We start from the raw sequence: 25,322 nt of genomic DNA on the forward strand, positions 1-25,322 counted from the left end.
ACTGCACTCCAGCCCAGGCAACAGAGCGAGACTCCGTCTCAAAAATAAATAAATAAATAAATAAAATAATAATAATAATAATAACATAAAATAAATAAGAAAAAAAATGAGACTAGAGAAGAAAGGAGAAAGAAGCTGGCATGCAGATTTCCCTCCTGCCCCACGTAATTCATTTCCTCTTCCTTCCTGTGGCAAAGCCTGGTGCCCTACCCAAGCTGGACTTGAGAGGCCGCCTCTTCTCAGCGCTCCACTTGTCCTCTGGAAGGTGGTCAGCCAGAGCAGCAGCAAGCACGTCCTCAGTCAAAGACATAGCCTGGGCCACCTGGACTATGCGGCGGCCAATGATGTTAAAGGCCTCCCGGTGCATTATCCCCCGTACCACTGCTGTCCTCTTGGGCCCAATGTAGCTCATCATGTCCTGTGAGGGTGAGCAAGGGATAGAACGCCCACGGCTCAGAAAAGAAAGCCGAAAAGCACCCTGGCTCCTATTATTTCGAATCTGCCCCTTTGCCAGTGACTAACAGGCTTGCACCTCTCTTGAGATTCATGAGCTATTAATTCAGCATTTCTGAGCTATGAGTATACGTTGACTGTTTTCATTTGTTTCCATTCCCTTCTCTTTCCCAGTAGACGTGGGTCCAGACAGCATCTAACTCTTCGGGGGCTGGTCAAATGGTGAAATGGAAACTCAGAGATGGCATACTGAGCAAGAAAAGCAGAATAAACTGACAACTGGAGAGTCTGATATAAAAATGGCACATGACAAAGAAACAAGTATTCACAATAGCATTATTTCTAGCAGTAAAACATAGAAATAATCCAAATGTCCACAAGCAGTAGAATGGATAAATTACGTTTATGTTTATACAATGATACATAGATTCAACTATATAATTATGGATGATTCTCTCAACTATAAATATTGAACAAAATACAAGTGGCAGAGGAACATGTGCTATATTCCACCATTTATATAAATTCAAAAATATAAAATTAAATACACTGTTTACAGAGATACAACATATGTGATCAAACTCTAAGGAAAAGCAAGAAAATTACACACAAAATCTGGTTGCCTTGGGCTGAAAGGGAATGGAATATAACCATGGAAGTACACACTGTGCTACTGCACTGCAGTTTGTGAGTTGGGGGTGGGATGGGGATGTTCATTAACATTTTCTTTAGTCTTTTTATAAAAATTAAATGTTTGATTATAAACTTTTTTTGAGACAGAGTCTCGCTCTGTTGCCCAGGCTGGAGTGCAGTAGCACTATCTCGGCTTACTGCAACCTCCGCCTCCTGGGTTCAAGTGATTCTCCTGCCTCAGTCTCCCGAGTAGCTGGAACTACAGGCACCCACCACCATGCCCAGCTAATTTTTGTGTTTTTCGTAGAGATGGGGTTTCACCATGTTGACCAGGCTAGTCTCGAACTCCTGACCTCAGGTGATCCACCCACCTCAGCCCCCTAAAGTGCTGGGATTACAGGTACGCACCACCATGGCCGGCCAATTCTTGTATTGTTAGTAGAGATGGGGAGTGTAGTGGCATGATATTAGCTCACTGCAACCTCCACCTCCTGGGCTCAAGTGATCCCCCTGCCTCAGCCTCCAAAAGTAACTGGGACTACCACATCCAGCTATTATTTTTTGTAGAGATGGGGTTTTGCCGTGTTGCCTAGGCTGGTCTTGAACCCCTGAGTTCAAGCAAACTGCCCGCCTCAGCCTCTCAAAGTCCTGGGATTACAGTGTGAGCCACTAGACCCAGCCAGCATTCTTTTTTTTTTTTTTTTTTGAGACGGAGTCTCGCTCTGTTGCCCAGGCTGGAGTGCAGTGGCGCGATCTCAGCTCACTGCAAGCACCGCCTCCCGGGTTCACGCCATTCTCCTGCCTCAGCCTCCCGAGTAGCTGGGACTACAGGCGCCCACCACCGCGCCCAGCTAATTTTTTGTATTTTTAGTAGAGACGGGGTTTCACCATGGTCTCGATCTCCTGACCTTGTGATCCGCCCGCCTCGGCCTCCCAAAGTGCTGGGATTACAGGCGTGAGCCACCGCGCCTGGCTCCAGCCAGCATTCTTTATTAAAAATATGTGGAGGCTGGGTGCGGCTCACGCCTGTAATCTCAGCACTTTGGGAGGCTGAGGCAGGTGGATCACAAGGTCAGGAGTTCGAGACCAGCCTGACCAACATGGTGAAACCCCGTCTCTACAAAAAATAAAAAAATTAGCCGGGCATGGTGGCACACGCCTGTAATCCCAGGTACTCAGAAGGTTGAGGCAGGAGAATCACTTGAACCCGGGAGGCGGAGACTGCAGTGAGCCGAGATCCTGCCACTGCACTCCAGCCTGGGCAACAGAGCAAGACTCCATCTCAAACAAAAAAAATGGAGACTTTTCTGTAGCAAATGGAAGAAACTGGTAGCAATGATCCAAGAAGGAGGTGACCCAGGAGTCCCCGAGCTGAAGGGTAAGGCAAAGTTGCAGCCTCTCTGTTACCCTACCTGGGGAAGAAGTGAGGAGTGTTCAGAGATCATATACACAGTCAGGGAGCCCTCCGCTTGTTCCTGAGGCTCATCTAACATGGCTTCTGCCTCTGGGGACAAGAATAGGTGGTACACCAAGAGCAAAACACCATTCCATCTCCCCCCACCCCACAGAATGCCTAACCTACCCCTTCACTCACATTCAGCTGACACAGTGGTCAGGCTTGGGTAAGCCAATCAACCCCTCTGGCCCTCAGTGGACTGCGCTGAATCCCACAGTTCCTCATTCCCAGCATTCCCAGAGAGGTTTTGGAGGTAAGCCAAAGTATGGGAACTATGCACTTAGAGATCAGAAGGAAAAAGACAGCTTCACATTAAAATGGTGTGCTCATCCCTTCCCTTACCTTGTACACTGCCCAATGACAGGGCCTCCTCCTCATGGTCCAAAGCCCTCCGATAGGCCTTCTGGAAACGGCATTTGATTTTCATTTTGTCTGGGAGGGTTAAGAAGTAGCACGATGAAAAGGGCAAGCATCAGGCCTCTGCTCACCTTCCCAGACCTAACACTGTCCAGCATCTGAGGACAGCAAGACAGCTGTTTACAGAAAAAGACCAAACAGCTGCAGCCAACTCTAATGATTTCTGCACAGATGATATCAAACACATGACACCCGTTTCTCCCATCTGCCCCAGCTCTTGCCTTCACCTCTGCACACACTGGTCCTTCAGCTTGAAGTGTCTTCCCACTGGGAAATCTATTTCAATAGTCATTACATTAATAGGCAAAAGGAGAAAAACCATATGGTCATTCCAATCACTGCCCCAAAATAATTAAATTCAGTGAACGTTCCTGATATAAAACAAAACACACAGGCTGGGCACGGTGGCTCATGCTTGTAATCCCAGCACTTTGGGAGGCTGAGGCAGGCGGATCCCTTGATCTCATGATGGAAATCAGCCTGGGCAACATGACGAAACCTCATCTCTACAAAAATACAAAAATTAGCCAGGTATGTGCCAGACATGGTGGCTCACACCTGTAATCCCAGCACTTTGGGAGGCCAAGGCGGGTGGATCACCTGATGTCAGGAGTTCGAGACCAGCCTGGCCAACATGATGAAACCCCGTCTCTACTAAAAATACAAAAAATTAGCTGGGTGTGGTGGTAGCTACTCGGGAAGCTTAGGCAGGAGAATCGCTTGAACCCAGAAGGTGGAGGCTGCAGTGAGCCAAGATCACACCATTGCACTCCAGCCTGGGCAACAAGAGCGAAACTCCATCTTAAAAAAAAACAAACAAAAAAAAGCCAGGTATGGTAGTGCACGCCTGTAGTCCCAACTACTTAGGAGGTTGAGGTGGGAGGATGACTTGAGCCTGGGAGGCAGAGGTTGCAGTGACCTGAGATCGCACCACTGCACTCTAGCCAGGACAGTAGAACCAGACCTTGTCTCAAAAAAAATTAAAAATAAAAAACCACACAGTTAATGACAAAACATTAAACATAATTCTATAAAGTTAGTAATAAAACAAGGATGCCTGCTATCTCCTCTATTCTCATTGTTATTCAGTATTGTTCTTTCTGAAGTTCTTTACCAATGTAATATGTGAAGAAAGAGAAAGAAAACTTGTAACTATCAGAAAGAAACAGATAAAATGGCCACTTTGAAGTAGCATAATTATCTCTCAAGAAAATCAAAGAGAACCAACTGAAAAACTATTAGGACTAGTAACCGTTCAATAAGATGACTAGATACAAGAATATGCAAGAATCAATACCTGCATAAATACCAGCAGTATCCAATTAGAAACATCTTTTAAAACCTCAATCACATTAACAATGAAAGTATAAAAATACCCAGGAATAAATGTACAAAACTATAAGAAGCAAACTTCAAAGACTTTACTGAAGGACATAAAATATCTGAATAAAATGGAAAAGCATACAAGGCCCCTAGATGAATATTATAAAGATGTCATATTATAAAGACTAAATATTATAAAGATGCCAACTCTCCCCAAATTAATCTATACGTGTAAGGCAATCCCAAAGGGATTTTTTTGCCTTCTGAAACTTGACAAGCTAAACCTAAAATTTATTGAAAAAGTTCCTCTTTTTTTTATAAAAGAATTCCAGGTCATACTATTTCTTCCAGGAAGAAGAAATGACAGAATTCTAAAAGTCACTAATTTGGCCGGGTATGGTGGCTTATGCCTGTAATTCCAGCACTTTAGGGTCTGAGGTGGGAAAATGGGTTAAGCCCAAGAGTTTGAGACCAGCTTGGGGAACACAGTGAGACCCCGTCTCTACAAAAAATTTAAAAATTAGCTGGGGACAGGTGCAGTGGCTCACGCTTGTAATCCCAGCACTTGAGGAGGCCAAGGCAGGCAGACTGCTTGAGGCCAGGAGTTCAAGACTAGCCTGGCCAACATGGTGAAACCCCATCTCTACTAAAATTACAAAAATTAGCAGGGCATGGTGGCTGTGCGCCTATAATCCCAGCTACTCAGGAGGCTGAGGCAGGAGAATCACTTGAACCCGGGAGGCGGAGGATGCAATGAGCTGAGATCGCACCATTGCACTCCAGCCTGGGTGACAGAGTGAGACCCTGTCTCAAAAAATAAATAAATAAATAAAATAAAAAATTAGCTGGGCACAGTGGGACATTCTTACAGTCCCAGCTACTTGGGAGCCTGAGGTAAGAGGACCACTTGAACCCAGGAGTTCAAGGTTACAGTGAGCTATGATTGGGCCACTGCACTTCAGTCTGAGTGTCAGACTCTATCTCAAAAACAAAAACAAAAAAAAAAAGAAAGGACCCCTTCTCTACTTTTTTCTTTCTTTTTTTTTTTTTTATCTGGCTCTGGCTCTGTTGCCCAGACTGAAGAACAGCAGTGGGATCCCGGCTCACTGCAACATCCACCTCTCTGTTTCAAGCAATTCTTCTACCTCAGCCTCCCAAGTAGCTGGGATTACAGGCATGTGCCACCACACCCAGCTAATTTTTGTATTTTTAGTAGAGACAGCGTTTTCCCATGTTGAGCAGGCTGGTCTTTGAACTCCTGACCTCAAGTGATTTGCCCGCCTCAGCCTCCCAAAGTGCTGGGATTACAGGCATGAGCCACCGCACCCGGCCCACTTTTTTTTTTTTTGAGACAGAGTCTCGCTCTGTCTCCCAGGCTGGAATGCAGGGGCGCAATCTTGGCTCAATGCAACCTCCGCCTCCTAGGTTCAAGCAATTCTCCCGTCTTGGACTCCGGAGTAGCTGGGACTACAGGCGCACACCACCACACCCAGCGAATTTTTGTATTTTTAGTGGAGATGAGGTTTCACTACGTTGCCAGGCTGGTCTAAAACTCCTGACCTCAAATGATCCCTCGCCTTGGCCTCCCAAAGTTCTGGGATTACAGGCATGAGCCACTGTGCCTGGCCACACACCAGTAGTCCTAGCTACTTGGGAGGCTGAGGTGGGAGGACTGATTGAGCCTAGGATTTCAAGGCTGCAGTAAGCAATGATTGAGCCACTGAACTGCAGTCTGCGTGACAGAGTGAGACCTTGTCTCTAAAAAACATAAAAATTTAAAAAAGCACTATCTTGTGACTGCTAATGAAATGGATTCCATGATCAAATAGATGCTAAAAATATCATGTAAAAGGTTGATGAGAAACTCTAAAATACAGAGATCAGGCTGACAATACCTGAACTCACTACATAATCTTTGCATCACCCAAAATGGAACAGGTGCTACAGGATACATTAAGTGCTACAGGATACAACACAATAGGAAGTACACTGCACCACTTATAATGTATTCTCATCCAAAAAATTGAACCTGGCTTTAATCAAACCTCTAGATCTAACTAACAGTTTATAAGAAATATGGATGCTAGAGGAATGAGTTAAATTAAACTGTGAGGAAGCTACTTGCCAAATCCCAAATGTGAGATGTTCTATAAAACAAATGACCTGGTTTCTCCAACAAATCAATGGTGTGACAGAAATGTATGGGGGTAGGGTGGGAGGAGCTGACATAAAATAAAAGTGACAAAAAGACAAATGCAACTTATTAATCCTGATGAAACAAACCATCTGTGAAAGGATACCTTGGAGATAACTGGAGAAATCTAAATACAGACTGAGAATTAGGTGATATTAAGGAATCACTGCTAACTTAGGTATGATAATGGTAGTCATGTTTAAAAAAGAAGGAAAAAACCTTCAATGGCTTCCCTTCTTATCTAGAATAAAAGCCTAGAATGCAAATTCTCACAATGACCTACCAGGCCCTAAGTGATTCAACCCCCTTCTACTGTTCTGGTTTTATTTCATTTCCTCTTTCTCTCTTCCTCATTCAACCCAGTGAAGCCACAAGGAAATTCTCACTGCTCCTGAAAGGCACAACACTTGCTCTTAACTCAGGACCTTAGACTTGCTTTTCCCTCTGCCAAGATGCTCTTCCCCCAGATATCTGCACAGTCTATTCCCTTGCCTTTTAGGTATTTACTCAAATATCATCTTTTCAATGAGACCTCCCTTGTCCACCCGATCTAAAACTGCAATCCCCTCCCATTCCTCAAGAAAATTCCCTCTCCTCCTGTCCTCCTCTATTTTTCTTCTATCACCATCTAACATACATTTGACTTACTTGTCTTTTTTCTTTTTTCTTTTTTTTTTTTTTGAGATGTAGTCTGTGTCACCAAGGCTAGAGTGCAGTGGTGGGATCTTGACTCACTGCTACTTCCGCCCCACAGGTTCAAGCGATTCTCCTGCCTCAGCCTCCCAAGTAGCTGGGATTACAGGCACCCACCACCATGCCTGGCTAATTTTTGTATTTTTAGTAGAGATGGGGTTTCACCATGTTAGCCGGGCTGGTCTTGAACTCCTGATCTCAAGTGATCTGCCTGCCTTGGCCTCCCAAAGTGCTGGGATTACAGGCGTGAGCCATCACATTTGGCTTTGTCTTTTTTATTGTCTTCTTGTCTGTTTTTTTCACTGCTATATCTCTAGTAACTAGCACTATATCTGACATAGGTACACAATAAATACTTGTTGAATAAATGAACAACCCTATTACTACTTCTGGCTAACAGATGAGGAAACCAAGGTTTAGAGAAGTTAACAACCTTACTCCCTTACTCAAATTTACACAAATAAGTGGCAGAATGAGGCTTGAATCCAGCTCTCTGATCCCAAATTCCATACTCTTGGTCACCCTTTAAATGTGTTGCCTATACTATACATTTACACTATACCCATATTACTGAACACTGTGTCATCAAACATGAAGAAATCCATGATAAACTGAAAACAATCAAATTTCAAACTAGTGAAGGATAGTCCAATTTTTGTTTAGAAAACAAGAAGTTTGGCTGTGCGTGGCGGCTCACGCCTGTAATCCCAGCACTTTGGGAGGCTGAGGCAGTTGGATCACCTGAGGTCAGGAGTTCGAGACCAGCCTAGCCTAGCCAACATGGTAAAACCCTGTATCAACTAAAAATACAAAAAATTAGCTGGGCATGGTGGCAGGCGCCTGTAATCCCAGCTACTCCAGAGGCTGAGGTAGGAGAATCGTTTGAACTCAGGAGGCAGACGTTGCAGTGAGCCAAGATTGTGCCATTGCACTCCAGCCTGGGCAACAAGAGTGAAACTCCATCTCAAAAAAAAAAAAAGAAAGAAAGAAAACAAGAAGTTTGTGTGTGTACAGAGGCTGAACCATACAAAATATGATTTAAAAAAAAAAAATGTTTTAACCAGCCAGGTGTGGTAGCTCTCACTTGTAATCCCAGCACTTTGGGAGGCTGATCACTTGAGCCCAGGAGCTTGAGACCAGCTTGGGCAACATGGCAAAACCCTGTCTCTAAAAATATCAAAACAAATCAGCCGGGTGTGATTGTGTGTGGCTGTAGTCCCAGCTACTGAGGCAGGTGGGCTGAGGTGGGAGGATCGCTTGAGCCCAATAGATCAAGGCTGCAGTGGGCCCTGATCGTGCCACCATACTCCAGCCTGGGCAACAAAGAGAGACCCGTTCTCAAAAAAAAAAAATGTTTTCAACAAGGCTAAAGAACTAAAAAGTAAATGGCACACAGGTGCCTCATGCTCTAGACTCAGCCCAAATCTCCAGTCATTCCCAGTCTTTCACTACACATTCCAGTAAGGCAAGACTGCTCATAAGTACCCCAATATGCTGATTCACCCCTCCACACTTTCACACAGGAGTATAGTTTGTTGGTTAAAAGCTTGAACACTGGAATCAGTCAGGCCTGGATTTAAATCCCAGTTCCATCTCTTACTAGCTGTGTGATCTTGGACTAGTTAAATTCTCTAAGCCTCAGTTTCTTCATTTATAAAATGGGGATCATATCATTAGAAAGGATTAAATGAGGCAACACATATAAAGTGCTTCACCTAGTTTCTGGCACACAATGAGCAACAACTATTAGCTAACCTTATACTATCTCATGCTATTCACTCTGCCTGAAATTCTCTTCCTCCCTTTCCCATTTAACCTGAATTCCCACACATCCTTTAAAAATCCGACTTAAGAATTATATCTCTCAAAACTTTCTCTGCCTTTCTTTCCTCCCAGTTGGTTAATACTCTTTATTAAGTGCAATCCCTGTTTCTTGTATACTTCTACTGTAATTAATTTTATCTTTCTCCCCTACGTATGAATGTCTTGAAACCATTATCAATTTCTTCTTCATTCCTAAATTCCTGGTACCTAAAAAAAGTACCCCAGTAAAGTGTTCAATGTTAAACTGAATAGGGGCTGGGCACGGTGGCTCACGCCTGTAATCCCAACACTTTGGGAGGCCGAGGCGGGCGGATCACCTGAAGTCAGGAGTTCGAGAGCAGCATGGCCAACATGGCAAAACTCCATCTCTACTAAAGATACAAAAATTAGTTGGACGTGGTGTCCCGCGCCTGTAATCCCAGCTATTCCGGTGGCTGAGGCAGGAGAATCGCTTGAAGCCAAGATGGCACCACTGTACTCCAGCCTGGGCGACAGAGCGAGGCTCCATCTCAAAATCTAATAAACAAATAAACTAAATAGGGCCTATATGCAAATCCAATTTAATTTCAAACTCTGTATTCTTTCCACTACATCCCATCTCCTCCCCTATACCCTGATGAGCATCAACTGCTTCCGATTAGGTAGCCTAACTATCTTATGAGTAAAATTGCTATTTAGTGACCGTGAATTTGAAAGTAGTTTTTTTCTGACCAAACACACTGTTCATTCAGAGGCTTTTTAATAGTTTTTAACTGCCTTTATGGTACACCCACGCTCCTCCCACCCAACTTAGCTCTGAACTGAGCTCACACGTGAAAGGCAGCCCTGACCCTCAGGAACTCACATTTCAGAGGAATCTCTCTTTCATGCACAACGGTGAAGGGCAGCTTCTCCTGGTCGTCCAGGGGCACTGACTCCCGCGTAAACACGACAGTGACAGGCACCATGAGGCGGAGCTATAGGAAGGAGCATCAGGGCCGTCACTGAGTCTCCACCTTACCGGGAGGCTGTCCCCCGACCCTCCCGCACGGCAGTCTCACCTGCAGGGCATTCAGTCCACTGATCTGGGAGTAAGGCAACGAAGCCCGGTAGGTCTCCGTGGTCTTCCACCAGAGAGGCAGCCCCAGCACGATGGCCACCGCAGCGAAGAAGAGGGCGGCGCGCTTGCCCCGGACCACCTCTGAGGGCATGGGGAACCGACTGAGGCGTTGGAAACGGGCTAGGGTACCGGCCCCATCTCCGACGCGGAGAAGCCCCAACCACCGGCCTCTAGGGGCCCGCGTTCATGGGGATCTCCGTTCGAAGGGACCCGGCCCAAGCCTGAAGGGAATCCCTTCTGAAGAGACCCCGAGCCCCCCGTCCGCGGGACCTCTCGCACACCACAATCCCCACCCCTGCTATTCCTCCCTTGCCATCAGCTAGCTGCAGGCTCCCACCCGAAGCCCACCGCACCTAGGTCTGTAGCCGCGGGCCCGGCGACCGCCATGCTAGCTTCCGGCTGCTCCGGCCACCGGGGGGGGGCGGAGCTTCGTGAGCCTCACCCAATCGGAACCTCCGCAACGAGGGGGCGGGACCGCGGCGGTAATCGGGGCCAATCGCGAGCGCTACTCCAGACCCGCAGGCGGGGTGGGCGGTTTCTGCTGGGAGCTTCGCTGGGGGTCTAAAAGGAAGTCACCCTGCCGCAGAGAGGCAGCCGATGGGGCGTTCGGGTTTCGGCGCTGCTGGAACGAAGTCCCCCGCTTCCATGTAGACCACACTCCTAGTCCCTCAATCAAGAGCGCAACCTCCGCAGTCCCTAAATACTAGCTAGGCAACTACAGGCAGCTCCGAGGCTCAATTGTCTCATGTGAAAATGGAGATATTTACATAAATGAGGCCGTTCTTGTAAGGAGCCTGGCACATGGAAAGCCCTCAAACGTCAGCTGTCACGGTCTTATTATCCTTATCGTAGAGCTCCTCTTGGGGTGCCCTCTCCTCAAGCCTCGAACACAGAGGTAGCAAGCTACTATGTTTTAGCACAACTGGCTCTCTTGCTATCTTAAAATACGTTTTAATTCATTTCCAACTTGGAAAACTCAGGATACTTCACTTAAAAATCTTGAAGTCATGAGCCCGGACTCTAGATGCTGATCACTGTGGTTCAAATCCTGGCTTCATCACTTATTAGGTGAGTGATCGTGAGAAGATCGTTCTGTGCCTCTCTGCGCCTGTTTTCTCTATTAAAATAGGGATGATAGTAATAGTACCTTCTTTATAGAGTTGTAGGAAATGTGTGAATACAAATAAAGTGATTAGAACATGGTTGGTGCTATGTGCAAGCTATTTTTGTTATTATAAGGTCAGGCCACACAGGATGGAGCATTTGTAGCCTCCTCAGTTGACACAGAACACACGCAGCTTGTTATCTTATCTTTTTATCTGCCTATACCCAGGTTCTCAGCCTACCTCACAACCCAGCCCAGTGGTCAAAGTTCAGCATGAGGCCTCACCAGAGCTGTCCTTACCCAGACCCTCAAATTGGCTCCCTTTGGGCCCGCTTCTACCCCAAATGAGAATGGGCCATAGCCCTTGGCAACCTCCTAGATGCCCTGCTCAGCCCTGTTAGCCCGCAGAGCCTTGGTTTTCCTCTTTGGGCGGGAGTCCAGGTGCTCGCTAGCGCTTACTGGTGTGGCTCCCCCTAGTGGAACGTGTCAGGTCCCAGTTGGGCCCACCCACTCTTATCCCAGCCTGTCCTGCTGCCTCCCTGCTTTGAGCCTTGCACAAATCTGCCTTCAGGAGTTACCAGTCTGGCCTCACTCTATCCTTCTGGAGCTGCAGCCCAGTGCCACGAAGACTTGCAGTCTTCCTCATTGCCCTACTCCAGACTTGGACATCAAGAGAGCAAGAGCCTGCGCTGGGGATAGGGACTGCATGTGCCTTCCTCCATAAACTTGAAGCCCAGTAAAACTCAAATCCTACCCTCTCCACCCCCAGAGTCAGAGGGCCCAGAGATAGAATTAGCAGAGATCAGAAACTGGGAGGTTGGAATTTGATGTGTAAAACAGACAAGCAAAGTAGCATGTTTTGCTACCATTTATTTGCTGTATGGTATGTACTCAAGGCATGAGTCAGGGCTTCTGTACTACTCTCTGATCCCAGGAGACAGGGCAGGCAAGAAGGAGAGCCCAAGGAGAAGCTACCCCATCATGGGAAAATTGTGGGAGCTGGCAGAGGTAGGGAGAGACCCAGCCATCCTGCTCTGACTTCTAGCAATTTCTTCTGCCCTCAGTCATGAGGGGCTCCCTGTCCTCTCATCCTATGGTCCCAGGTGCAGCAATGAGAGAGGGGGAGGGAGAAGAGAAAGGAAGACAGGTTGGTGCCAGGTGAAGGCATCTCTGCTCTGCATAGCTATTTGGCCCTGGCCATGACTACAAGCAAAAGTGGGTGCAGATGGCTGGGCCAAGGGCTGTGGTATGGAGTGGATACTCAGTAGGCATGGTTGGCAATGTAGAGGGACTGTGCTGCTGCTCCACCATCTTCTCCACTGCCTTCATACTTGCCCTGGGCTGCAAGCCCATTTACCTGCAAAAGGGAGCATGGAGTAAGCAGGCTGAGCCAGCCCACAGGTGCCAAGCCCTGCCCAGGCTATAGCCTCTGGGTGCTGCCCCACCCGCCACCAACTGTAGCTCCCAACCTCAGCCCGCTTGATGAACTCCTCAGTGGCAGCCCCAGCATTGTCCTGTTGCCCTCGCCAGGCATTGAGTGCAGAGGCTTGCAGGGCACGCCCATAGGAGAAGGTAAGTGCCCAGGGCCGGGGAAGGGGGCAGCGGTTGATGGCATTAAGGTTGAGTGATGCCTCCTCTTCGCTCTGACCCCCAGACAGGAAAGTCACTCCTAGTGTGGAGGAAAGAAGACAAACTGACTGGTCACTCCCAATTTTTCCAGGATAGGGAACCCCTGAAGGCCACAAGAAGGACCTGAAGATGGGCCTTAGGGATAGGAGCAGGTTAGGGAGCTGGGTAGTACCTGGGACAGCTGGGGGCACAGTGCGACGCAGGGCAGTGACAGTTGCCATGGCAATCTCCTCTGGGGTATACTTGATGGGACAGGCATGGCCAGGGGTCACCATGTTGGGCTTGAGCAGGGTCCCCTCCAGGTACACATGATGGTCACTCAGGGCCTTGTACACAGCGGCCAAGACCTGGGTGGGGATTAGAGGAGGTTTACTAAGGGTCTGGGCTCCCACTGGTTACTGCTTGATGCTCCCTATCTGGGGGTAGATGGGCACAGACTGTGAGGGCTCAGTAAAGGCTCAGATCACAGGCCTGTGCCAGGATCAAGTGAAAAAGTGCTAGGGGGCCGGGCGCGGTGGCTCAAGCCTGTAATCCCAGCACTTTGGGAGGCCGAGACGGGCGGATCACGAGGTCAGGAGATCGAGACCATCCTGGCTAACACGGTGAAACCCCGTCTCTACTAAAAAAATACAAAAACTAGCCGGGCGAGGTAGCGGGCGCCTGTAGTCCCAGCTACTCCGGGAGGCTGAGGCAGGAGAATGGCGCGAACCCGGGAGGCGGAGCTTGCAGTGAGCTGAGATCCGGCCACTGCACTCCAGCCTGGGGGACAGAGCGAGACTCCGTCTCAAAAAAAAAAAAAAAAAAAAAAAAGTGCTAGGGGAAAGTGTGCCTGGATCTAAGCTGGGGGCTCTGGGGAACACACACTCCTGCTGAGCTGTCCCTGCAGTATGTTTGTGTGCCCAGGTGTGGACTCACCTTCTCTGTAACATACTGACAACGTTTGAGGTCATGGTCTCCATCAGGCAATATTTCAGGTTCCACAATAGGCACAATGCCATTCTGCAGGCAAGAGCAGAGATGCTTGGGAGGGGCAGTAGGAGAGATGAAGAAAGCCCTGTAACTCTCTCCCCACCAGGCATACAGGGCACCTAGCTCACCACCCTCCCAACACACACACCTGCTGGCAGATACTGGCATAACGGGCCAGCACGTTGGCATTCTCCAGAATGGCAAGTGCAGAGGGCGTGCGCTCACTGATTTTCAGCACACAGCGCCACTTGGCAAAGTCAGCGCCATCCTTCTTATACTGGGCACAGCGTTCTGAGAGCCCATCCAGTCCTGCAAGCACAGTGCTAACCTCATTACTCCGCCCCTCTCTTACCAGCATCAGCTATCTAACACCTCTTTGGTCCTCAAGCCCACCCATCCTATACCTTGAGTGGTGGTTTCTCCATCAGTCCCAGCTAGAGGCACCACACCCTTGTCAACCTGTAGGGGAAGCACAAGCAGAGGGTCGAATCCAGGCAGGATTCTCCTTGCTACCCCTCCTACACAAGCTTATTTTCACACCCAGCTTCCATTCAGAGCAGGGCCGGGGGCTGCACCTTGATGCCCACGACGATGCCCTTATCCTGGATGGTTCGGACGAAGGGAACACCATTATCATCTTTCTGGTAGAGGGTCTCATGAAAGAATATAACACCTCCAATGCACTTTTTCACACGATCATCAGCACTGAACAGGACCTGGCGGTACAGCCGGCGGTTCTCCTCTGTGTTCTCCACCCCAATTTGGCTCAGCCGCTTGGCCATGCTACCTGGGGGCAAACAAAGAAAGGCAGTGAGAACATCCCCAGGGTCCCCTAGCCACCTGTACCCTACCTGGCTACAGATGTCCACTTACCTACAGACTCATCTGCAGCCAGAATGCCTTTGCCCGGGGCTACAATCCGGAGGGCAATGTCAGACAACTCCTTCTTCTGCTCAGCAGAAAGGGCTGGGTACGAGTGAGGCATGGTGACAGCTCCCTGGAGTGGAGACGAGATAAAAAAGCCAGACCTCACCCACTACCTCCTCTGCTGCCTCTCCTGGCCAGATGGGCCAAATGGCCTCCCCCATCAAGCAAGAGGCTGGGAACAGGGCAGCAGTCCTTGGCATGAGTCCTGGGCATCAAGTGGCACCAATCCTTCTGACAGCTAGCAAGCTTAGGGCTCCAGTTCCCACATCTCCTTTTGTCCCTGGTAGGCACCCTTCCCAGCCCTGGGGAAAGATGCAGGGTGGGGGTGGGGAGGTGAGCAGCCCTGAAGCCACAGGTCTTCTGATGAATCTGCTGCCCAATCGAGGATGCCAACCCTTCTCTCACTGAACTTAGCCCCTTGTTGAGGTAGGCAGAAGCCCTGTATTTTCCAGCTTCCCTTTTCTCATCCTCCACAGGACCCCTAGGGAAAGTGTACTTACTTCCAAGGCTTCAGAATGAGGCAAAAGTACTTATTGCCACCCTCTTCTCTCAGCTTCTAGAGGAAAAGGTTGGAAGAACAGGTAGGGAGTAGGAGTGGCACAAATACCAGTCACAGGCTCCTGCAGCTTCTCCTTTTCTGTACTCCAAACCTGCCTGCCTATGCCTATTGCCTACTCCCACCCAGTAACGGAGGTTGGCCCCAGTGGGGCTGCAGTGTTGTAGGAAAGAGGGCCCAGCGGGTCAGCTGCGTTAGTGTGTGGAGACTGGGGTTAGTGACACCTCCGGGTCATCTCTCTGCCCAGGGAGCACTTCACCTGCGTGGCGGGAGGGATAGCAATAGGAAGACTTCAGTTCCCCACAACTCAGACACCCAGACAGGAGGGCAGAGGACCAAGGCTGAAAGGAGTGGAGAGCCTGAGAGAGAGAGATGAGACTGAGGGGAGGTAATGGTGATGCAGGCTAACCAGTTAGCGGGAGACCTAGACTAGTGGGCAGGGAAGGCAGGAGAACTGCAGAGAGGACCTAGCCTAGGGGGAGAGGGAGCAGACTGAGCAGGAAATGCTCGGGGTGGGAGAGGCAGACTCCAAGGAAATATCCAACAAGTAGAGGAGGATTTGGGATTGGAAAAACTGAGGTCCAGGTGGGAGAGCTGAGGAGGGATAGAACAGGAAAGGTTGAGCCATGGGGTTTCAAGTATGAGGAAAGGAGCAAAGATGTTAGGAAAGGGTCGAAAGGACACATCCTGGAGTCCCAGGTAGCAGGACGAGGATGGCAGGGGAAGAGCTAAGGAGACGAATCGGAGATGTTGAGCGGCTCCTGCCTTGCCTGGCCTTACCTGTGCGCAGCCAGTTAGCAGCCGTAGCCACAAGCACAGCTCGGGTTCTGATCGGCAAGGCAAACAGATGCGACTGCAGCCCTGGTGCCCTCTTGTAAATGAGGCTGCGGATGCCGCAGAGCTACGTGACTCCTCCGGGGGTGGGGCTGGCACGCCCCGCCCTGACCACACCCCCTCCCCAGGACTGGTGTCCGGGGAAAGGCCACGCCCTCAGAGGCGGGGCGGCGAGGTGGAACGAGCGCCCCGCCAGACATCCGTGACTGTCAGGGACTGCCCTCCCACCTCGTGGAGCCTAGCCATGACCTTGCGTCCATTTCTGCCAGTATCCCTTTACAACGTGCCGGGCACTTGCTGGATGTTGGGGATTAAGCTTGGTCTGGTGAAGAGGAGGCACCGAAACAGTAACAACAAGTTGAGTAGGTGGGGGAGAGGCATCGTCAAGGTGCCCAATTTCAGGGCAGGAAGTAATGAACTGAGCTTCTCTGTCCTCACCCCCATATTTGCCAGAGTGTACCCCCGAGGGGGCTGGGGAAAGTAAGAGAATGAAGCCTTTCTGCTTCCTCCAGGCGGTGAGCCAGGGAACAAGCAGTCCAGTGCCCAGAGTTTTGGTGAAAGCAGGGGAAGGGAGGAAGGGCAGGCAGCCTTGGCTTTGGATGCACCAGGAGGTAGAGAGGGATCTATGGAGGGTACCCAGGCAGGAGGCCCAGGCTGCCTCTTCCCTGACTTCATCATCTGCCCCCTCTCACCCAAAAAGTAAGATTCTGTAAGCTTGGAGAAATACATTAAATGCACTTTATTTAAATAGCATTTATCTCAGTTGGCTCTATGTCAGTTGGTCTTGGTATTGGGGTAAAGGGGTATTGCAGGTAAAAAGGGGTAGAGCAGATTCTGGCCTTCAGTTTCTTAGCTCAGAAATTCCAGTAATCCCTGTAGCTCTTTGCATCCCCTCACCACCTCTGGAATAGAGAGCAGGGTCTGGGAAGAGAGGCAGAAAAAGCAGCTCAGGACCACAGGCCTAAGGCCCAGGGCTCCCAGCCCCAGGAGGCAGCCGCTGAATTAGAGGGGAGAAAACAGACACCACAGAGAAGCCTGCAATAGTGATTCAGGCCCAGCTCTCAGTAAAGGCTGGGAACAAGAGCTGTGCTCATTAGTACCTCCTGGGGCCAGGCCTTGTACCAGGTACATTAGTTATATCACCTCCCTCCTGCCTATACCTTATAAATATGCTGAACAATGTCATCTAGTTTTTCTAACTCCTTGTCAGAGCGCCGAAGGTTCTCCTCTAGGATATTTCTCTAGAAAGCAAACAGATTTTATAAGTCCTATGCATAAAAGAAGAGCAAGCTTGGTAGGACAGGGGAAACATGGCAGGGCATTTGCTAACGATGGTAGGAAATGGCCCTGGAGTGGCATGGACATTCTTACATGACTCTGGAACTTGATCATGAGTTTTTCCTTCTCATTTTTCATCTCCAGGAACATCACTCTCAGTTTGTCCACCTAGAAATATGTCCAGATCAACAGGGGTACAGCCTGGGGTCCCCACCTGCTGTCCAGCTCCTCTGTTAACTCTGAGTCACCTCCTGAGAGAGCCACACTTTCTCCTGGATCCAATTGGTGGCCACAGGCTGGCAGTTGGAGTCCAGCTGGCCTTCCAGGGCCTCCTGGAGCACTTTGGTCTCTGTCTCCGCACGCCGAAGTGAGCGGGTAAGGTGGGTCACCTCCTCTCTAAGGCTCTGGGAATAAGAATGGAGAGGTGTCCAATAGGACATAAGGATAGACAACGTGTGGTGAACAAAAGTAAACCATTTCTCATATTTGGGATCCTGGCTGACCAGTAACACAGAAGGCAAAGGCCTGGGCATGATGGTGAACATACTATGAGTTCGCCACTCTTGTCTATCTGTTCTAGGATCTTCTCATTCTGCTGCTGTATCACTTCCTGGAGCTCCTTTTCATTCTGTGAGGGAAAGGTGAGAAGACACACAGAGAGCTGGTCTCTTCACAGCCCTTGCCAGGAGATAGGAGAGAGTGCCTGACCCATGCTCAGCCCACATGAGACCAATTGATATCACTCCAATTCTTCCTCCAGGGCCAAGCCAGGCAAGGCACATTTCAGTGTTGGGAGAGTTCTGCTAGAGTTCCTGACTTCTCTCCTGGGTCTGCCTGGGAAGATAGGTCAGCCCATAGCTGAAATGTGAAATGTCTGACCCCAGGAAGGGCAAAACTAGGGCAGTGGTTGGAAAATCCCCACCACCCAGATTCCTGGAGAGATAATGGCTCCCAGTGGGCCAGTAGAGCTGCCCCAGTTCTTCATTGCCCCACTTCTAGGTCCCTCCTTCACCTTGTAGCGCAAGCACAAGGCCTGGTTCAGCTTCTCTATGTCTGCTTCCTTTGCCTTCTGGGCTTCCTGATGCTGTTCTTCCTGGGCCTGTAGCCTAGCCTGCAGCGCACAACTGAAGAAAGGAAGAATTCAGCAACATTCCTGTCCTCTCAGGGGCCAGCTGAACCCTTGGCATAAGAGGCTGTCTCACTGTCCCTCTGTCACCAAAACTGCATCCCACTCACATTTTTCGCTGCAGAGTCCTGATGGCTTCTTCTTTAGACTCTTGTAGCAGGAAACAAAGACTCTGAAGCTCAATAGTCATAATACTCATTTCTGCCAGGCTCTCCTCCATACCTGGGGTCTCTGAAAGAGAAAGTCCCAGATAGAGGTCTAGCCTTCCAGCCATGGAAGGAAGGAGTGTATAGCCATCATTTCCACAACTCTTATCCGTGTTCCCCACCCACAGGATTTGAATGTCTGGAACATTACAGATCCCAGAAGGCAGAAATAAAATGAGCCCAAGTAGAATTGAGGTTTTTAGAGCAAAGCACTTCTCACTGCTTTTGTCTTTACTTATCACCACCAGATTTTCTAGAAATGAGGCAGGATCCCTGGAGCCCCTCCTAACCTGCAGGCTGAAGGGAAACCATTGATGCTACTCGGGTGAAAGCACTCTTGTCACTTCCAAGCAAGGGCACAGGAGTTGATTCTGGGTCTAAGAGAAAAACCAATAATGGGAGAGGGCCCCTCTGGTGATCCAGGGAGGGGTCTATCATAAGGGAAGCCAGGGTAAGACAGACAAGCCCGCTGGTGGACATCTTCAACAGCTGAAGATATTGGGAGCAGGGTTACAACTTTCCCGCCCTCAAATACCAGGGCCTTTAACCTTCATCTGCCACTGCTATCAAGATGCTTCCCAGGAAGGTGCTGTCATTAGGCAGAGGGTGTTCCTGGGTGGGAGCACAGGCTGTACTCAGCAGAAGGGTCTCTTGTTCAGTCTAAGGGCAAAGAAGAAAAAATAGCTGCTGTTCAGGTCTAGTGAACTCCTGGGTTTCCAGGTAACTCCCAGCCATCTCTTCCAAAATGCTGTTCCACCTATTACCTCAATTCTCTGTCTTCAACTTCTCCATTAGTGCCTTTCCCTGAACATGTTTATATTCTTCAGCCTCTCCCACAAAAACAGCAGTATTTTAAAAACAAACCTAAACAAAACCCTTCTTCTTACCTTAAATCCCCTTTTAGCTACTGCGAAAGAAAGAAAAGAAAAGAAGGAGCCTATACTTCTTTTTTTTTTTGAGACGGAGTTTTGCTTTGTGGCCCAGGCTGGAGTGCAGTGGCGCCATACCTGCTCACTACAAGCTCCGCCTCCTCCTGGGTTCACACCATTCTCCTGCCTCAGCCTTCCGAGTAGCTAGGACTACAGGCGCCCGCCACCACGCCCAGCTAATTTTTGTATTTTTAGTAGAGATGGGGTTTCACTGTGTTAGCCAGGATGGTCTCAATCTCTTGACCTCGTGATCCGCCCACCTCGGCCTCCCAAAGTGCTAGAATTACAGGCGTGAGCCACCGCGCCCGGCCTATACTTCTTGTTTATAATTCTCACCATCTATTAACTCCCCAGCCCACTACACTCAGGCTTCTCCCTTGTCATTCCGCCTAAATTCTTGTCATTTGGTTCACCAGTGGCAGCCTTACTTTCAAATGCAATGCATACACTGAAGCTCTTGTTTTACCTGACCTATTTGATATTGATGACCACATTGTTCTTTTAGAAACTTTCTTTTCTTAGCTTGCAGGACATGAGTCTCTCTACTTTAAAGGCAGGCCTCACACCTTTCTGGTTATTTCTTCTCTATCCACAGGTCCTTCCTTAACTGTTGGATCCTCTGGGTTCAGTCCTTGGCCCTAAATTTACTCTAATTCATTCCCAGGGTGGCCTTGCCTTGGGAGCGCCACAAAAACATCTACTTCAAACTTCCCTTCCACATGAATGACTTCCATCCCTCTCTCAACTGGATTTTTTCCCAGTCTGCAGACTCAAAAGGCTAACTGCCTGTAAAGAATCTACCAGAAGGTTCCACAGTCAAATCTGTATGAAGCTGAGTTCACCATTTTCCCCGTGCCACCCTATCAAAAGTCTGTTCCTACTCCTGTATTTACTATTCTAGAGCAGGGAGAGGGAACACCAGCAAATTGTGGCCTACAGGTCAAATCTAGCCTGCCAACTATTTTTGTAAATAAATTTTATTGGAACGCAGCCAGACCCATTAATTTACATATCGTCTATGGCTGCTCTTGAACTACAAAGGCAGAGTCGAGTAGTTGAGACAGAGACGATATGGCCCAAAAAGCCAAAAGTACTTATTATATGGCCATTTATAGGAAAAGCTTGCTGGCCTCAGTTCTGGAGGAGCTGTGCTTGTGGCTGCAGCAGCTAACTGGCTGTGCACAGGTAAGGCCGGGCAAGGCAGGAGCCGCTCAGCATCTCCGCTTTGTCTCCTTGGCTCTTCCCCTGCCATCCTCGTCCTGCTACCTGGGACTCCAGGATGTGCCCTTTCGACCCTTTCCTAACATCTTTGCTCCTTTCCGCATACTTGAAACCCCATGGCTCAACCTTTCCTGTTCTATCCCTCCTTAGCTCTCCCACCTGGACCTCAGCTTTTCCAATCCCAAATCCTCCTCTACTTGTTGGATATTTCCTAGGAGTCTGTATCTCCTACCCAGAGCATTTCCTGCTCAGCCTGCTCCCTCTCCTCCTAGGCTAGGTCCTCTCTGCAGTTCTCCTGCCTTCTCTGCCCACCCCCAGTCTAGGTCTCTCCCGCTAACTGGTTAGCCTGCGTCACCATTACCTCCCCTCAGTCTCATCTCTCTCTCAGGCTCTCCACTCCTTTCAGCCTTGGTCCTCTGCCCTCCCGTCTGGGTGTCTGAGTTGTGGGGAATTGAAGTGCTTCCTATTGCTATTCCTCCCGACACATAGGTGAAGTGCTCCCTGAGCACAGAGATGATCCGGAGGTGTCACTACCCCGTCTCCACACACTAACACAGCTAACCCAATGGGCCTTCTTTCCTAGCAATCTAAGGATCATCATTCACTCTTCTGCCTCTTACATCAAATTGGTCACCAGGTTCTACGGCATCTGCTTCCTAAATATCTATTGAATCCATTCACTCCATCCTTTCCTTTCTACCGCCTATAAAACTGCCATTATTTCAAGCCCTCAAAATCTGCCTTCTGCCTACTTCTCCAGTGTTGTCTCCTGCCTTGTCCCACATAGCTCTCACGCTGCAGCCATGAAGAGCTGCTTCCCATTCCTCAGACTTGCTGCATTCCATATGAGCGGCATCTTGCCTTGTTCATCCTCTAGTCCCAGCACCTAACCCAGGTTTTATAAGGTAGACACTACAAAAAAGAACACATCATGTACAATGCACATGACTTTCTACATATGACTCTCATATGTCGTCAGATGAAGCTTTCATACACCATTCCCTCTGTCTAGTGGGCGTTCCTAAATACCCACCCCTACCCCCACAAACTTCTAAACCTCAGGACTGTACCCAAGGTCAGCTGCTTTGAGAAGGGATCCTAATTCTCGAAGGTTGAAGTGGTCCTCCCCTCTCTATCTCTCACAGTGGTCCATGCAGACCTTTACCATGATCATAAGTCAAAATGACAAGTTTACATCTGGTTGTCTTCCATGCTAAACTGTAGATTTGTTGGCATTTCCTGGGCTCGGCACCCAGTTGGGAAAGAGGATCAGGTCATAAGCAATTGCCAGATTTTAGGATATTTGTTGTGGCTTTATCTGCTGAATAAGCTAATTACCTGTGTATTCTGAATGATATCAACCATTTATTGTTTAGTGCACACTGCAGGGAGGCCAAAGAAGGCTATATTTCTGCTTTCTTGAAACATAGTCTGATTGAAGAGACCAGGTATCCAAGGAAAATTAATACAAATACAAAAGGAGAGTAAGTTCATGAGAAATATGGCGGAAGAAAAGATCGCCAGGTCCACATGATTTGATTTGGAAACATTTCAAAGAAGGTGAACCAGGGAAGATTTCCTTTTTGGGGGGGGAAAGGGTTTCACTTTCACCCAGTTTGGAGTGCAGTGATACAAAAAATTAACCAGGTATGATCATGGCTCACTGCAAGCCTCAACTTCCCAGGCTCAGGTGATCCTCCCACCTCAGCCTCCTGGATAGCTGGGACTACAGGTGTACAACACTACACCTGGGCTAATTTCTGTATTTTTTGTAGAGATGGTTTTCACCATGTTGCCTGGGTTGGAAAGGAGGATTTTAATAGAAAAGGCATTTCCAGTTTGAAGAAAGAAGAGAATGAATGTGGGAACAGCCAGAGTCTGGGTTCTGGAGATAAAAATGGGGACATATGTGTAGCATACAGGCAGTCTAGCTGGGGCAAAGTGTTCATAATAGGGAGGTAGAAGACAGGGGAAAAAAGGTTTAAGCAACAGGCTAATGAAGTCCTGTAGGTAACTGAAAGTCATATAAGGTCACAGTTAGAAAAAGAGTAATGTTTTACAAAGACTATTCTGTAAAATAAAGATACAATTGGAAGACAAGAGAAGGAACCCCAGGATCCTACCTTCTCCTTTAGTTTTGTCTGTAGGAAGAGAGTCAGGCTCTGTAGTTGCTCAGTCAGCACCCCTAGCTTTTGAGAGTACTGCCGTGTTTTCTCCAGGTCTTGCTCCTGGTTATCTACTATGGTGCTGGCCAGTTTAGCCCTGAAATAAGGAACAGGGAAGATGACCAAAGACCAAATTACCTTCTCTGAACGCCTCTCCCAAATCCCCACAGAGCTGCATTAAAGGAGAGAAACAAGAGGCTCAACACTCACAGTTCTCTTCTTGGAGATTTTGGCTTCTAGAAGTGTTCCTGACAAAAAAAAATAAGCACTTGGGGGGAAGTACAGAAAGTTAGAGAACTTACGTTAGGTTCTCTACAGTGTCCCTGAGGTTCTCACACTGCAAGCTGCGCTCCCGGAGCACTTCCAGTGTGGTTTTCAATTGACACTCAACCTGACCCAGTTCCAGGTGAGCAACCTGATTCTCCTGGTCTGCAAACTGGGAAGACAAGAGAAGAAGCAAGACAGGAGGGAGAATTTTAGTGCCCTAGGGACAGAAGGCACTAGTTTTTTTAGTTCATGGTCTCAAACCTTACCTCAACACTATCAGGCAAGAATCACACTCCTGAGGTTTACCAGCTCCCTTGGCCCAAGCCATATTCCTTACCTCCAAGGTCTCTTTCAGGTCCCGCACCTCTTTGGCCAGGACAGCTTGTTGCTGCTGCAGTTCTGCCTGCATGTGTTTTAGTGCCATCTCTTCCTTTTGCCATCTGTCAGAGACCATATATTAGATCCCATTTGGTCCTAATTCCTGGATGCCTACTGCCACAACACCCTGTTAGGAACTCACTGAGCAGCCTGCTCCTCATTGCTCTGGGTAAGTTGGCAGAGTAACTCATCCTTCACAGCCAGGTCCTGGGCACAATGGGCATGCTGATTCTGTAGCTCTTTTAGCTGGTTGCCCAAGTTGGCCAGAATCTGCAACTGAGCCCGGAGATCTAGAACAAAAGTATCCTAATGACACCATGCAGTTACGAGGCCAGAAACTGCCCAAACTTCTGCTCCAAAGAAAGTGCTCCTGAGTACTTCCTTGCTCTAGTGCCACACTCCAAGCCTTAACAGGGCTCAACTGCTTACATGCGTGCATACACACACACACACACAAACACCTGTTGCTAGACGACTGTTTTCCAACTCCAGTTGTTCTATTTGGCCTTTGCACTCCTCTAACTGGACAGAGACTTGTTCCAGCTCCCTGGAAACCTAGGAAGAAAAGATGGTTTTCCTCCTGTAGTTCCTCCTGAATCAATAATCCCAGGACTTGGTCCAGCTTCTCTTTCTGAACAAGACAGAAAACTACCTTGCTCCTGGGCATCAACATTGCAGAAAATAAGGCTGATCCTCAGGAAAAAGTAGAGACAGGAGAAAAGCTGCTAAAGTAAAGATGCTGAAGGGCAAAGGAAAAAACTGGGCTTAAGGCCATCTTACAGCTAAGGGACCTGGCTGGCCTCCAAACCCACAGGGTGAAAAGAAAACAGATCCAGGGTAAGAGGCTAATGATATCACACATTAGAAAGGAAACCAAGCCTAAGCAGTCCCCACTCCTGGTCTGTACCTCCTGCTTTTCCTCAATTGCTGCATCACGTTCCTGCAGGGCCTGCCGGCTCTTGACTGTGAGTTTCTCTGTGAGTTGTCGAGACCGACTCAGCAAAGCTGTCCATGTTGTATACTACCAGGGGAAGCAAGCAGGTCAGTAGAGCACACTTGAGGCAAAGCTCCTAACAGGACTTAATGTGAGTAAGAAATTAATTATGATGGCCCCAAATACTCACATCCAGTTGCATGGACCTCCAGTCTTGTTGCAAGGTAGAAGTAAGACTCACTGTCTGCCGAACCAGCTCTTCTTGCTCGGTATGCAGCCCTACCTACAAAAGAAAGATTGCCTAGGCGGAAGCCCCTTCCCTTTGGATACAGCAAAGTGGGAGTATGCAGCCACCCTCCCAGTCTGTCAGCACAGACCCCAGGAAAGAAAATGCCCTTAAATTACCAGTTGGGTCTGGGTGTCCTTTAGAAGGCCTCTGAATTCCCGCATGGATGCTAGGTCCTGTTCCAGCTGGCTGATGCGCTGGCTGGCATGTGCACAGAAAGCCTCCAGCACTGTCTCTGCCTATTGAGGGAAGAGGTTGCAAGGACACAGTGGGCAACAGGGGAGCCAACACAAAAAGCTGTAACCATCTGACACTTCAATAGATCAGTTCTAGGCCGGGCGCGGTGGCTCAAGCCTGTAATCCCAGCACTTTGGGAGGCCGAGACGGGCGGATCACGAGGTCAGGAGATCGAGACCATCC

General features: G+C 48.7%; 3 protein-coding genes across 4 annotated transcripts in view; all 3 read right to left on the reverse strand.

The window, feature by feature from the left end:
• PIGS (phosphatidylinositol glycan anchor biosynthesis, class S) overlaps positions 1-11,078 on the reverse strand; it is a 27,706-nt gene extending 16,628 nt beyond the window's left edge. Inside the window, 6 exon segments of the mRNA XM_011940784.1 lie at positions 137-418; positions 2,499-2,590; positions 2,885-2,974; positions 9,838-9,949; positions 10,034-10,173; positions 10,446-11,078. Of these exon segments, the coding sequence (XP_011796174.1) occupies positions 137-418; positions 2,499-2,590; positions 2,885-2,974; positions 9,838-9,949; positions 10,034-10,173; positions 10,446-10,479 (750 nt within the window). The 5' untranslated portion in view covers positions 10,480-11,078.
• Positions 11,079-12,047: 969 nt separating this feature from the next.
• ALDOC (aldolase C, fructose-bisphosphate) lies at positions 12,048-16,527 on the reverse strand. Of its 2 annotated transcripts, none has more exons than XM_011940785.1 (9): positions 16,059-16,527; positions 14,669-14,792; positions 14,371-14,582; positions 14,200-14,254; positions 13,944-14,104; positions 13,742-13,825; positions 12,999-13,173; positions 12,667-12,866; positions 12,048-12,554 (listed from the first exon to the last, which is right to left on the reverse strand). In XM_011940785.1, exons 2-9 carry the CDS (start codon positions 14,778-14,780, stop codon positions 12,459-12,461), a joined length of 1,095 nt encoding a protein of 364 aa, XP_011796175.1. In that variant the 5' UTR covers positions 14,781-14,792; positions 16,059-16,527; the 3' UTR covers positions 12,048-12,458. The 2 variants fall into 2 exon arrangements, with proteins under 2 accessions (XP_011796175.1, XP_011796176.1); XM_011940786.1 differs by having other exon boundaries at positions 14,669-14,744; positions 16,059-16,151.
• A 300-nt stretch (positions 16,528-16,827) lies between these two features.
• SPAG5 (sperm associated antigen 5) overlaps positions 16,828-25,322 on the reverse strand; it is a 29,487-nt gene continuing 20,992 nt past the window's right edge. Inside the window, exons 6-22 of the mRNA XM_011940872.1 lie at positions 25,022-25,141; positions 24,807-24,899; positions 24,590-24,703; positions 24,144-24,237; positions 23,825-23,972; positions 23,642-23,744; positions 23,340-23,473; positions 22,996-23,134; positions 19,271-19,382; positions 19,013-19,099; positions 18,627-18,747; positions 18,403-18,514; positions 17,938-18,018; positions 17,639-17,794; positions 17,484-17,558; positions 17,273-17,353; positions 16,828-17,033 (exon numbers count right to left, since the gene is read on the reverse strand). Of these exons, the coding sequence (XP_011796262.1) occupies positions 16,962-17,033; positions 17,273-17,353; positions 17,484-17,558; positions 17,639-17,794; positions 17,938-18,018; positions 18,403-18,514; positions 18,627-18,747; positions 19,013-19,099; positions 19,271-19,382; positions 22,996-23,134; positions 23,340-23,473; positions 23,642-23,744; positions 23,825-23,972; positions 24,144-24,237; positions 24,590-24,703; positions 24,807-24,899; positions 25,022-25,141 (1,842 nt within the window). The 3' untranslated portion in view covers positions 16,828-16,961. The remainder of the gene's footprint in view (positions 17,034-17,272; positions 17,354-17,483; positions 17,559-17,638; positions 17,795-17,937; positions 18,019-18,402; positions 18,515-18,626; positions 18,748-19,012; positions 19,100-19,270; positions 19,383-22,995; positions 23,135-23,339; positions 23,474-23,641; positions 23,745-23,824; positions 23,973-24,143; positions 24,238-24,589; positions 24,704-24,806; positions 24,900-25,021; positions 25,142-25,322) is intronic.

The sequence above is a fragment of the Colobus angolensis genome, unplaced genomic scaffold, assembly GCF_000951035.1.
Source record: "Colobus angolensis palliatus isolate OR3802 unplaced genomic scaffold, Cang.pa_1.0 Scaffold193, whole genome shotgun sequence".
Lineage (NCBI taxonomy): Eukaryota > Metazoa > Chordata > Mammalia > Primates > Cercopithecidae > Colobus > Colobus angolensis.

Bases quoted from the DNA above. Each gene is read 5' to 3' on its own strand.
- ALDOC (XM_011940785.1), bottom strand. From the start codon at position 14,780: ATGCCTCACTCGTACCCAGCCCTTTCTGCTGAGCAGAAGAAGGAGTTG. The intron at 14,583-14,668 runs GTAAGTGGACAT...GTTTGCCCCCAG, and splicing joins GGCTGCAGATGAGTCTGTAG to GTAGCATGGCCAAGCGGCTG. The intron at 12,867-12,998 runs GTACTACCCAGC...CCTCCACACTAG, and splicing joins TGTGCCCCCAGCTGTCCCAG to GAGTGACTTTCCTGTCTGGG.